This window comes from Sarcophilus harrisii, chromosome 4 (genome assembly GCF_902635505.1).
Source record: "Sarcophilus harrisii chromosome 4, mSarHar1.11, whole genome shotgun sequence".
NCBI lineage: Eukaryota > Metazoa > Chordata > Mammalia > Dasyuromorphia > Dasyuridae > Sarcophilus > Sarcophilus harrisii.
Genome location: NC_045429.1, coordinates 441,031,926 through 441,045,866, shown reverse-complemented (window position 1 = coordinate 441,045,866; position 13,941 = coordinate 441,031,926). Strand labels below are relative to the sequence as shown.

The window sequence follows — 13,941 nt, the reverse complement described above, 5'->3', positions numbered from 1 at the left end:
TTACTAAGGCTTGGCTAAGAAATTGATCTTCAAAGTATACCATAATGGTTCACCTTATTTCCTCATTTATATATTGACCATTTACAAATATTTCATTTCAGCAACAAATTGCCCGTCCTTCTCAAGAAGAAAAGGTAGAAGAAAAAGTTGAGGAAGATAAAACTGAAAAGACAGAAAAAAAAGAAGAGGAAAAGAAAGATGAAGATGAAAAAGATGAGAAAGAAGAACCTAAGTGAGTTAAATAAAGGCTAAATAAATATATGTGCATCTTTATTGCTAATGGGAAAAGTTGGATCCTTTGCAGTCATGAGATATTAAAAGGGAGCACTGAACCTAGGAAGATGAACCATATTAACTCTTATTACCCATTGTGATCAGGAAGTAGGAAAATCTGTTTCATTTTTGGCTTAATATTTTGTGTAGAGCTGGGGGACTCATTTGGCCAAGCCATTCATTGTGCTCCATGTTTGATTCTTCCTTTGACATAATTGGCACAATTGCCAAGAATTATTTCTGTGCTTACATCTATCAGGAACTTTTGTATGATCTTAATATATGCATGAGAAACACGGGAGAGCGTTAGCTAATAGTGATGACAATGATATTGCTGTTTTATTATTCTATAAAGTTTCCTTTGAAATAGATGTGTTATTAGTTTCAAATATTACACTATTACAGAGTATGTTTTTTTTAATATGACAATTTTAATGTTTTTAAAGTTTATGATTATTGATCACTTGCTGTTATTAGGGACTAGACTTCTTGAGAGGCGTTTTTGGAATTGTCAGGTACATCTTCACTGCTAAAATGAGGGCCATTTTGTTACCTTTTTTAGTATAGTAAACCATTTTTAAAAGTCTTCACTTAGTAGTAACATAATTTGTATATTAAACAATATTCTTATGTTTTAGTTTATAACCTTCTACTGCCTTTGTCCCAATTTGTTTTTTGACATTGTGATAACAACATCCTCCCTTTCTAGAGCTCTTTGCCCTGATTATACCTATCTCTGAAGCCTATTTCTTCATCTGTAAAAAGAGGAGCTCCAAGTAAATGGGCCTCAGAAATGTTTGAGCTACAAATCCATGATGCTCTCAACCCCATTTGACCAAAGTCTGTGTCTGCAGGGTTGAGTGAATTGCCTAAGATCCCATGCTCAGTTTGTTGTCAAGGCTTATCACCTCTTGATGAGTCTAGTGCTCTTTTTGCTGATTCTAGTTATGCTCCTCATCAAGGACAGGGCACCTCCTTTTATAATTAAGCTGTGAAAGGGGGCTTTCATGGAAATGGCGGGTGATTGTCTTAATGGAAAAAAATGGAATTTGTGAAATAGTTGGATTTAATCTCATTGTTGAGAGTAGTTCTTGGACATAACCGAAGTATTCTTTTTTCCTCTTAAGTTTTTAAAAGCTTGTAATTAGATCGTAGCATTTTAAAATTGTGATATTTATTTATATCTGCTAACCTTCAATATCACACAATTTTCTTATTCTTCCTTAGAGAAAACACCAAAGAGAAGGACAAGACGGAAGGGACATCAGAAGAAACAGAAGAAAGGGAGCAAGCCACACCTCGGGGTCGAAAAACAGCCAACAGTCAAGGTCGTCGGAAGGGTCGCATCACCAGGTCCATGACAAATGAAGCTGCACAAGCGAGTGCGGCCGCAGCTGCTGCTACTGAAGAGCCCCCGGCTCCACTGCCGCCACCGCCTGAACCTGGTGAGTGAGTCTTCTCTATCCATCACCAGAATTCAGCCACGTTTATTACTATTAGCTAGACCATATAAAGTGGAATGATCATCAGTTCCTGCCCTGTCTGGTAGGGAAGAGGGAAAAAGGGAAATTAGACTTGTACAAAGTACAAAGTGTGAAAAGTTTAAGAAGAAACAAAATACTTTGAGATTTCAGAAGTGGGCTTATTTTTATTCAGATATTTATTAGATTTGTTAGAACTGAGAAATGAAGGAAGATTTCATCAAAATGTTGATGTTTTTAGTTCTAGATAAGCATAAGTACAAATTAGTTCTAGATAATGTAAGTAAAGGCATAGTCTGTTGTGGTCTTCACTGTTGTTACCTTGCAAAAAGCACAAAAAATCATTGTCTTTGAGAAGAAGTGGAGAAGGGAGAGGAATTCTCCTTCTGTACTGAAAAATACTATCTTCTGCAGTCATTTTGTTATTATAGAAATAGCTTTTGTGGTCTCAGTGGTCTTTTGGTAGAATCATAAGATACTTGGCTGAAACAAAAACTCTTAAAAACTGAATTTTGACTTATTTTTATTACCCCCTATTTAATTAAAGTGGTTTTAAAATGAAGTCCTTGTAATTTAAATTCATATTAAGTAGGGAGAGGGTAGGGGTGTGTACGTGTGTGTGCAATTTATACATACGATTCTTAATACATAATAAAATTTCTCTTTATAAATAAAAGACAAATTTTCATTCACTTTCAGATGTTAAGGCTTTTTACATCCCACATTAAATTTTGAGTTAGGATTAACAATAAATAACATCTGATCATCTTTTGAAAGATGTTTTTAGGCTCTTCCTTTTTAATTTTCTATATTAAACTTCCTTGGTGTACAAACTGTTTTCAGTTTCAAGGGCAAATGATACGTGCGTGTGTGTGTGTGTGTGTGTGTGTGTGTGTGTGTGTGTGTGTGTTGCTTTGTATGTGTCTCTACCCATAGAGATATGCAGGATCTGGGGCAGATCACATTGTGAGAGTTGCTGTGGGATCTCTCTGTGTCCCCCTCCCTTCTCTCTGTGTTTTAATGTAGGTGATTTGCATATGATTTGGCACTGTTTAGAGAATGAGTCTCTCTTTTTTTCTCCCTGGAGAGTAGCTTAGGGAAAAAGAGCCCTTTGGTTTCTTAGGCTACAACCTTGCAGCAGAAAGAGATTTGTCAAAGTCTGCATGTTGTTTCAAGACCAGCTATGTCCTTATCTCTTTCCTCCGTGACACATTTTGAGTCTTTTCCTCACCTCCCTGGCTTACTTTAAATCCCATCTTTTGCAGGAAGCTTTTCCCAACTCTTAATTCCACTGTTAATGATTTCCTATTTATCCTGTGTATAAGTTGCTTTATATATAAATTTGTTTGCACATTATCTCCCCTAATAGATGTAATTTCTTTGAGAATCAGGGACGTCTTTTGTCTCCTTTTTAATCCTAGATCTTGGCCTAATTCCTGCCACAGTGTAGGTGCTTAATTAAGGTTTGATTGAAGGATTGATTGCTCTGTTCTGAGCTGATTAGCCTTAGCCAGTTTATAGCTTCTTCCCATTTCCTGGTATGAGGCACTTCAATAAATGAACCCAGGAGAGCTTTTTTTCCTTGCGACAAGGGCATATTCCTTCTTAGTCCTGTCAGATTCAAGATCAGAGAGCTCCATTAGTCACTGACCTGAACACAAAGAGGTACAAGCATCTCATTAACCAATTAGAGGTGGTATAGTAATGAGGGAAAGTTCTGGATTCAAATTTGAGGATCTGAGTTCACACTGACCTCCCTCACTCCCTAAGCTGTGTCACTTAACCAAGTCACTTCCCTTTAGGGGGGAGGAGGAGGTTTCCTCCTCTGTAAAATGAGTTAGTGAGATTAAATAACCACCAAAGTCTTTCAAGTTCAGGTTTGTGAACTTAGTAGTCACTTAAATTGATTTAAATACTTTTGACAGTGTTTCAGTTGGTCTGTCTGAAGAGCAGATAACACCCTTCTTCCCCCTCTCCCCCCCACCCCCCCCACCCCCCTTGATCCCACTTGACTCCTGTTCATGTTGTCAGTCAGTCCATAAGCTGCTCCCTCCACAGGGGATCCCTCAGCAATGCGCTCTGCCTTGTCTGGGTAGGGGATAACCTGAGCTGTGGTGGGACCTTTGTGTGTTGGTGATTGGTGTCAGGTGAGGAATCTGCAGCGAACAGGTGTCTGAGGTCCGATTTGAAGTAAGGCGGAGGCCCTGCGCTCTCCCCCAGCCTCCTGGCTGCCTCTGTTGATCACAACAAATTCACATTATCTAAAGGTTTTCAAACATTTCACATTTCACAAGCATTCATTGAACTTTGCTGTTCCAAAATGCTGTCGTGTGGGCTGAATATATTCATTACTGAGTAGATGTGACTTAGGAGCACATTCATTAGAAAAGATTTGTCTTTGAATGTGAGTACATCTGCCTCCATGAGGTAGGCTGCGATAGCCATGGACTCCTCATGATAACCTGAATGTTGCTATGGATAGATCTCCTTTCCATCCCAACAGTCGTAGCTGTAGTATTGAAGTGACAGATCAAGTTGGGCTCTGGTCAGCTTTTTGTTTGTAAGTAATTCGTTTTATCAATGAATAGGGCCACTTCTGGGAACAGGACTTTTGCCACGTGTTTTCCTTGCCTTTTAGAAAATGACAGGCTCTGAAAGTGGGAATTTTCCTTGAGGCTAAAAACTCTTCTAGAATCATATTTAAATTCCATTTGTAAACCAATTCTCAGATTTGCGTGTGCTTTGCTTCTCATTATGTCACACAGACGGTTCAGGTTAGAAAAGGTGAAAGAAGAGCAGTGCCCCTGGGCCTGGGCTTGACATGGTGGTGGGAGGACCATCTTTCTTCTTGTAGTAGAAAAAAGGGGACAGATTGGTGCGGTTGGTTTCATCATTCAGGCTTCTCCTCAGATATGGCTGCCTTTATTTTTCTTTGAGGGGAAATGCAGGGCTGAGAGTGTGCTGCCTTTTATTAGTTTGGAGGATGCTTCATGCGTTAGTCCATTAACTTTGAGAACTTTCTCAAAAACGTCTTCATAAATCATATCACTTGAATTCTCCAAACATGGTTCTTCGACATCCATGGTAAGTGTCATCCTTCATCCTTTTGAACATAAGGAAATTGAAGTATTTATCCATATATTTCCCAGATGTGCAGTCAGGGGCATAATTAGAAATCCAGACTTCTAAACAATAACCTAGAAAGTTGTTTTTAGACAAATTGAGTAGAATCTGCATGACCCTTAAAAAATTATGAATTTTTCAAGTATTATGACCAAAAGACTAAGTGGCTTCTGTAAGAGAGAGATCGTTGTGACGTTAAGTTAGTTGACCCTTGAATTCTTCATTGGAGCTAAGGAGAGAACTAAGGTAGATTTTTTTCAAAATTTGAATTATTCAATAATCATTATAAATTGATAGCAATCACTCAGAAAGCACATTTATTGAGTGCTTATTGTGTGTCTTAGGTTGGCCTATGGAACAAATAAAGGATATTCATGGAAACAGTGCTCAATTCAACAGGAATTAGTATAGGGTGCTGAAGGGGTAGAGAAATAGACTTGGTTTGCATTGGAATCCATGAGACTTGGCATAAGGCTGTGGTGGAATAGTAGTAATCTTTTTTTTACTGGCAGAGTCTATGCTTATTATACCTCCAAAATCACAAGAGTGAATCTTATTGTTCCAGACATTCTTTTTTTTTTTCCTTTTCTTCTTCTTTTTTTGGTTTTTGTTTTAACCTCACTTAGATTTGTCCCAGTATCCCTTTCCCTCTCAAGTATAGAAAGCCATTTCTAAAAGCAAAGAATATTTTTAAACCAAAAAAAAGAGCAAGAGGAAAAAAATCCACCAAAACTGATTAATAATTCAGAAAAAATCTGAAAATGTATGCAATGTTGTACCTTACCCTCTGATACCTTCCACTTTTGCAGAACAGTTTGGAGAGCTCTCTTCTCACATCTCTTCCAGGCATTCTTAATTAATCCAAAACCTGTTTATACATTAGAATATAAGTTCCTTTTGAGGGTTCGTTGTATCTGAAAAGGACAAAATAAACAATGGCTAAGCCAGTTTTAGGTAATTATAAGATACAGAGCTCTGGAGAAATGTTCAAAATTGCATAGAGGGGAGGGGAAAAAATTGAGAGGAGGTGGGAGGGAGAGGCAGGACAGCAAGAACCCTAGTACTCTAAAGCCAAACTTGTATTGTTTCACATTGCTTTGGGTTTCATTTCTAAGAAGCCATTTAATCTGGTATGAGTGTTTTATGATCCGTTTATATATGTCAGCTCTAGGTCATCCATATCACTGTTACCTAAAGTTGTTGATCAGTTAACAAAAATTTTTGACCTCCTGCTAAGCAGGCACACGACTATATAGGTCTAAAAATAAAAGGGTTTCTCTTGTCTTGAAGCTTATTACATGATGCTAAGGGGCATGCTTATAGATTTCAAAAAATGCAATGGGTGTGTGTAAGACAGAGCGAAGTTATGTGATCTCTCTCTCACACACACACACACACACACACACGCACGTACAGGAGTACTTCACATAAGCTTGAAGGACACAAAAGATTTTGATGAGATAAAGGTAAAGCCTTTAAAGTTAAACTTTGCTAAGGCCTAAAAGCAAGTGATTAAATATCATGTTTACTGACTAGTCTACAGGCCAGTTGGGCTAAAATGGGTGGAGAATTTGTTTAATGGGAGAAGGACAGTGGAAGGTGGAATTAACCTGGAGCAGAGCTAGGAATGATTTCAATTGCCAAATGGAGGGGTTTGGCTTGTCAAAGACTGTCAGGGAGTTACAAAAGTTAATTGGCTGAACGTTATCAGATTTGTTCTCTGGTAATATCATTTTGATATCTATATGGATTATAGATTGCAGAGAGAAAAAATTGGATGCCAATTAAGAAGTTATTGCTTCCCTAATGATCTACTCTCAAGTTGGTGGTGTTGTGAATTTAAAAAAAGGGACAAACGGAGAAGATATTGAGGAGATTGAGTGGATATATTGGAGTGGGTGGGGAGGGACAGGGGAAGTAAAAGTGAAATGTCAAAGACCATTCTTAGATTAGAATTCTACCCTGAGTAGATTGGGAAAGTCATGATGTCCTTGACAAAAATAAGGAAATAATAAGGAAGGGTGAATTTAGAGGGAAAGATACCAATGGGGTATCCAGTGTAGGTGTCCACTGGAAAATTGTGGCTCAGAATTGACCTACGGTCCAGGTATAGTTTACTGAGTAATGCCAACCCTAGTCATCCTTCACAGAGCAAACATTGAAACAGAAGGATAAATGTTTCTTCCTCCTGTTTCCCTCAATTTACCAAAGACATTTCTAGTATATTTTGCGAAGCATTACATAGCAAAATGATCCATTTTCTTGGAAGACTTTGGTAAAATCTTGTTTATAAGCAAGAATCTTAATTAACTCTTGACAAAGCACTTAATACTATGAAACACATTGAAATTCTTTTGTGAGGATTGTGGTTGTTGTTTCTATGTGGTAAAGTGTTTTGTAAGAATTTTTACTTAAAACAAGTGTTAAAAAATTGGTCTTTGAGATTTTTGTCCCCTGATGTATGAACAGATCACTTTTGCTGAAGCCTCCAATTTCTTTTTCTCTGATGCCTGTATAATGTCACTTGCTGCATAGAAATTCTATCATTTTAACTTTGGTAAAATGGTTTCTGCATAAAAATTGTGCTTTGGTAGGTTGATTTCAAAATTTTAGAATACTTCTTGAATGCAGGACAAAATGTGTTTCTATACTTGAATTGTGTGTGTGTGTGTGTGTGTGTGTTTTTTTTCCTTCTTTGTGAAGAGAGAATTTACAAGAGATGATTTGTTCTATAGTTAGATTCTACCAGATGCCTCAGGAAAACTTTTTCCCCTCTTAAAACCTTATGTAAAGCATTATGCTTACAAAATTTCCCTGAGTGTTCCTGTGATTCATTTGACTTGTTGACATCAGTACTTTTTAAGTTCCTTTGAAAATTTAACTGAAAACAGCTTGATAAAGATGTAGGTCGCTTCAGCCAGCATTTTGTTTATATATGTATATATATACACATACATAAATACATATTAAATTTATATAATTTGTCATTTATTGAATTTTGCCAGTATAATTTCTGTCAAGCAATTATCATTCATTTAAATAGCCAGAAGTTTTTTGGTTTTGTTACATTTTAATTTTTACTTTTTTTTTAATTACATGTAAACAGAAAGTTTTAATACTCATTTTTAAAATTTTTGAGTTTCATGTTCTTTCTTTCTCTTTCTTTTTGAAGCCAGGCAGTTTTATATAGATTATACAAGTACAGTCATCCAGAAACATTTTGATATTAGTCATGTTGAAAAAAAAATGCAGACCAAAGAAAACCAAGGATAATAAGGAAAGTTTAAAAAAGTCTGCATTCAGACCCAATCTGTTCTTTCTGTGAAAATGGATAGCATTTTTCATCCTAAGTACTTTGGTATTTTCTTGAATCACTTGTATTGCTGAGAATAGTTCACAGTATTGTTACTATTTACAGTGTCCTCCTGGCTCTGCTTATTTCACTTTATATCAATTTATGGAAGATTTCCTAGGTGTTTCTGAAAGTATCCTTCTCACATAGCAAGCATTCCATCACAATCCTATAACACAACTTGTTCAGCCATTCTCCAATTGATGGGCATCTTCTCAATTTCCAATTTTTTGCCCCCACCAAAAAAAACAAAACAAAAAGAGCTCCTAGAAATAGTTTTGTACACACAGATCCTTTTCCTTTTTCTTTGATCTCTTTGGAACATAGAAACAGTTGTAGTATTGCTGAGTCTAAAGGTGTGCATTGTTTTATAGCCCTTTCAGCAAAGCTCCAAAGTCTTTTCCAGAATGGTTGGAGTTCACAACTCCACTAAAAGTACATTTATGTCCCAGCTTTTCCACATTGCCATCAACATCTGTCATTTTTCTTATTTGTCATATTAGCCAGTGTTGTTTAAATTTGCATTTCTCTATTCACTAGTGAGCATTTTTTGAATGTGCTCCATGTCATTAGTAGTTATCATTTGTTTGGAAAACTATTTTTGTATGTCTGCCAAATAATGTTTTGTGTTACACGCTTTATGAAGTTAGGATAATAATAGCACCCACTTCACAAAGTTGTTAGGCTGATCAAATAAGATAATGTATGTAAAGTTAATTTAATTAATATATAATATATATGATATTATCATATTATGTAACTGATAATTTTTTAATTTTTGAAAACTACATTTAGATTGCCTGATAATTTGAGTTTCTGTATTATGGATTAACCTTAAAATGTTCTAGGATCAGAAAGGATAGATTTATATAGATAAATGATTTTTCTTGGAAAACAGAAAATTATTATAAATGTGTGGTGCACTTTAACATATAGTTCTTTGATATAAGACTGATCCAGTGAGTTTCCTCTCTACCAGTACAGGTCTCAACCTTAGAGTCTCTGTGACTTTCCTAAGACAGTAAAGTAGGAAATGCCTTGCTGTTGTGTATCAGAGACACAACTTAAGCTTTGGTGGCTTTTATTGAGTATCTGACTCCCTTGCCCATTGTGGTCTGCTGGTTCAATTCTTTAAGTGCTCGATTACAATTAAAGATGTAAGGCAGGTCACTAACAGAATTTTGTTCATAACATAGCATTCTGTGTTCAGCTCAATCTCTGCTAACTTTCTATGGAACTTGATCTACCCCACCTTACTTTCTTATAACCAATGTTATTTAGCAGTAATATCATCAATATATTATCATTAAATGCTCTCCGGTATCTTTGGGGCAATTCTTCATGTAGGTAACATTGTCCCTGTGTGAAACTGGTTTCTATCCTATTGTTTTGTCTAACATCAAGTTTTCATAGAGTCTGTTAACAACAAATATGAATATATACCCCTAAAATGATTGTTTTCATAATCATCTTGGGTTATATGTAGAAATAACCTCCTAATTACCAAAGGAGTATTAAATAATATTAATATGATTTTAATTCTAATTTTATTTTCTGATACTGAATCTTAGAAAATTGGAAATTTGTTCTTGTGTGGTCTATTAGAAATTTATTTTAAGTCAGAATTTGGATTAGACAGAACAGTTTAATAATTTACAAGTATACCAGTAAAACTAGACTTAGCTTATTACTCTATACTAGATCTTTGCAAAATTGGTAATTTACAGAATACTAAACATATGGTAAAATTAGTTGTGTGTAAATGCATTTGTTAGGTGTGGGGAATGCCTTCTTAGTCATGACAATTTAAGGAAGAATTCATTTTCACTCATTTAACAGTTATGAAGAACTCATTATTTCATCTTATAAAAAGCATGGCTTCTGTTAAAGAAACTGGGATGTTCACATACTTTTTTTTCCCCTAGGATTCTGGATATATCATTTCATAGATGGATTGATACTTAAAAAAATGCATTTTCCTTATCAGATTCCTTGCTTTGATTTTAGCTTCTGCTGAACCTGTGGAGACTTCACGTTGGACAGAAGAAGAAATGGAAGTTGCTAAGAAAGGTAAAACATGTCCTAATTGGGCTCTGCGTCTTGGTAATTGTGACCATGGAGATTATGCTACAAATACCACAGCATTCTTCTCTTCCTTCTCTAAAAGAGAACTTGATAACTACCATAAATCAAAGGAAACATGTTGCTTTTGAAAAATAAATTGAATTTTAGACTCAAGATGAAAGGTCTGTTAAAAGGAACTGTAAAAGAATTTTGTATGACAGAAAAAAAAACGTTTTTTAAAGTGCTTTCAGTCTGTCTTTCAGTGTGTACATGCAGCATCGATTATTGGAATGCTCTTGTGCAATGAGGACAATTGTGTAGCATTCCCAGGGATGGTTTTTCAAAGGATCTTAAGAGTTGGGCAGGAGAGTCAATGGGAAGAAAGTGATGCTCCATGCTGGCATAGATGGGTATTCTAATTCTGACCTTCACCAATTGTCTTGTGTAGGAGAAGTAAATACACTGTTTAATACACATGTGAAGAAAAAACATAGCATTTTAACATACTTATTTGTGCAGGTTTTTCCTTCTTTAGCTACTTGAATCCTTCTCCAGCCATAGCATTCCTCTCATAAGCTGGTCATTAAACCTTTGAGGTATATCTCAGGCACACTTTCCTGGCTTATATGATAGAAAAGTCAGATACACTAAAAATAAAGCATTTAAAAGCATTTGGGCCTCAAAGTCTTTTTTATTTGAATGGATATGTGTGCGGGCATGTATGCACATATCCAACCACATACACTTTTTCTGTCCTTCATGGCAGCTGGATTCTAACACTGTAGAATTATGGGGTTCAGGTGCCTTGGATTCCCTGGAGTGAAACCAACCCCCAGCCTTCTAACTTGCCCTGTCTTTGCCATTCAAGGAGTGGCCTGGCTCTGTTCAGAAAGGCTTCTTGCTGGAGTGTTGACCCCCAAAGTTGGGTTTTTGTCAACCAAAGCAATTCATAGAGGCCCTCTACAGAGTTAGGACAGCGGGTTTGTGTACTCTACAGAGGAATGAATAACGTCATTTTTGTAGCAATTTCTATTTTATGGATGATGGTTCCTAGGTCAGTATTATACGGCTAATAGATGGTCCTCTGCCCTCGTCTCTAACCTGGGGCGCCATCTTGTGTGCCTGCTCAGCACCCTTTATCTCAGCTTTTTGTTTACCAATTTTTTCCAGTTTTGAATAGGAACATTTTATTACTATTGAACGACCCTGTCGTCTTTAACTTAGGAGAATCCATTTAAGCATCTGCTGCCTATAAGACACAGAGAAGACAGAGATCATTCTGACTTGTGCTCTACTCTCAGAGTCTAATGGGGGACATCCCCGTGTGTCACTTTGGCCCACAGCAGAATGTGACAAGGTCTCTGGGGCTGGGGCTGGGGCCAGGGAGGGCTCTGTGGAAGAGCTGATTCCTGAAATAACCTGAAGTGCTGAGCGCATCTTAGCAGATAAATTGTTTTTTATGGGGTTTTGAATGGTCAGCTCCAGGTGCAGGAAACATTGGAAGCCAGTGCACAGAGAGGGGGGGCGATGCTAGAACAGAAACAACTGGTTCACAGCTCTCCAGTGTGGACAGAATGTAAAGGACGTGGGGGAAATGATGGTATGGAACAGGGTGGAAAGGTAGGCTGGAGCCAGGTGTGGCTGAATGCATGGTGAGGGAGGCAAGATGTTTGGTGATCTTCACTGACCATTAGGCAGATTATTCAAGCAGCAGTTCAGGGGATGCAAGACCAGTGAGCATGTTAATCTAATATCTGGGTTCGAGGAGATCAGAGCTGAAGCAAAGATCTTTCGTAGTGATGGTGGAAAGTCTGGGGCAGGTTTTGAAAACATGGCGAGGTTGGTCAGCTGATCCAGCGTGGAAAGTGAGCAATTAGAAATGACTCCCAGTGATTCTGGACCTTTGAGCCTGGTGGTGATATAAAGAAAAGTCAGGTTTAGGGAAGGAGGGAGGCAGGAACTGAGCTGTTCCATTGAGTTGTGAACACCCATAATTCACCCTTGAATTAAGTCAATCCAAATTTGAGCATCCTGCTGGGAGGTGGACACAGCCAGCAGGCAGGTGGAGATTGAGGATTCTAGGGACTACTCTCTAAAAGGCAGATCTGGGAATTTACATTTACAGAAAGATGTTCATAAAAGCTATGGGGGAAAGTTGATGATCTTGGTAACTAAGAGAATTCAGAGAGAGAGCCAAAAAGAGCCTCAGTGGCTCCTTGTCAGCTATTTGCTCCTTTTCAGTAGCTCAGAATCCTTTGGTCCTCTTCCAGTTTATTGGTCTCATCCAAAGAAATTGATAAGCTGTTCCCCAGCCCACATAGAGGGTTTAAATACTTATATCCCCCACATAGTAGTTATTAGGAGAGGACATGCCTTCAAGCAAAGGATCAGATGTGAATTGTGCTGAACATCTGACCTCTGCCAAAAAAAAAAAAAAAAAAGCCCTCCCTCTATAGTGTATAAAAATTACCATCAAAGCCCTCTGGTTGGGAGCAATCTTATGATTCAGCTCTGGGCAGCTTCCATAGTCTGCTCCCAGTTCTCTTTCCCAGGCAGGAGAAACCTTTCAGAGACTTCTCCAGGCTGTACCTTCCCATGGGATTGCTTGGGCAAAAGGCATTGGGAACCAGGCCATTTTGGGGGGACAAAGAATTTTTCTAAATGATGAAAGAATTCAGTATAGGACCAAGACCAAGGTAGATTGCCTGGAGGGACCAGGAGAGTAGGATGTGTTTAGAAGTCTCCTTTCACTGAATGAATAAAAGAAGGAACAAAAAATATCCTATCAGTCTTTCTGGTCTCTGGATTGGTCTCTTAAAGAAAACATTTATAAATCAAGAGTCTGATTTAATGTCCTAATCCCAACTTGGGTTCCTTTTTAAATTGAGTTTCCTTATGGAAAATATTTTTTAGTCAGCAAGCACTTTGTCCCAGGAACTGATCTGGGTGTTAGAAATATAAAGGCAAACATATCCTTTGTTCTCAACGAGTTCAAGGTTAGTGTGGGGGGAGAGGGAGGAACATGCAAATAAATACATCCACATATGATTTATATCAGATAAACTGTAGATCATCAGGGGAGGAGAGGGGGTCTGCAGTGAGTGGACTTTTAGTTATATCAGTTCTTGTAGTCATGAGGGAGTGCCCAAACTTGGAGCAGCTTATGGATTATGGATAGGAATGACAGATTGCCAACATCCAGAAGGATTTGCTCCCTAGAACTAGTTCTTCAAGAAGCTGGAATGTTGGGGAATATGTATAGGAGGTTTTTATTTGCTACATAGATCTGCTTGCTCTGTCTGTATTATCCCATTGTACTGGGCATTAGTCATGAGCCCCTTTTATAAGACAGTAGATTTTAAGATCCTTTATCTTGTTTTACCTTAAACTTGAACCTCACAGTATTTACCTTCGAAAACTTATGAGTCACGCCAATACATGGGAAGCAGTGATGCAAAGAGGTCATTTTACATTAATTTATTCTTAGCTTTGAAATGGAAGGCTGGGTCTGTTTTGGAAAAGAGTCTCCCCTGCTTGAAATAATAGCAGCATCCTAGGAAGACCTCTTTCCCCAAGTTCTGAACATCCATTCCGCATCTCCACCCGACTTCCCTTGCCCATTCCTAACTTGGGCCGAGCTCAGCCAGT

The 13,941-nt window shown here is 37.6% G+C and overlaps 1 protein-coding gene across 12 annotated transcripts in view; it reads left to right on the top strand.

The window, feature by feature from the left end:
* The window catches only part of NCOR1 (nuclear receptor corepressor 1), a 168,726-nt gene that overhangs the window by 101,206 nt on the left and 53,579 nt on the right, over window positions 1-13,941 (top strand). For all 12 annotated transcript variants that reach the window (XM_031967846.1, XM_031967857.1, XM_031967853.1 and 9 more), the window contains 3 exons: window positions 102-232; window positions 1,501-1,718; window positions 10,237-10,299. In XM_031967846.1, the coding sequence (XP_031823706.1) occupies window positions 102-232; window positions 1,501-1,718; window positions 10,237-10,299 (412 nt within the window). The remainder of the gene's footprint in view (window positions 1-101; window positions 233-1,500; window positions 1,719-10,236; window positions 10,300-13,941) is intronic.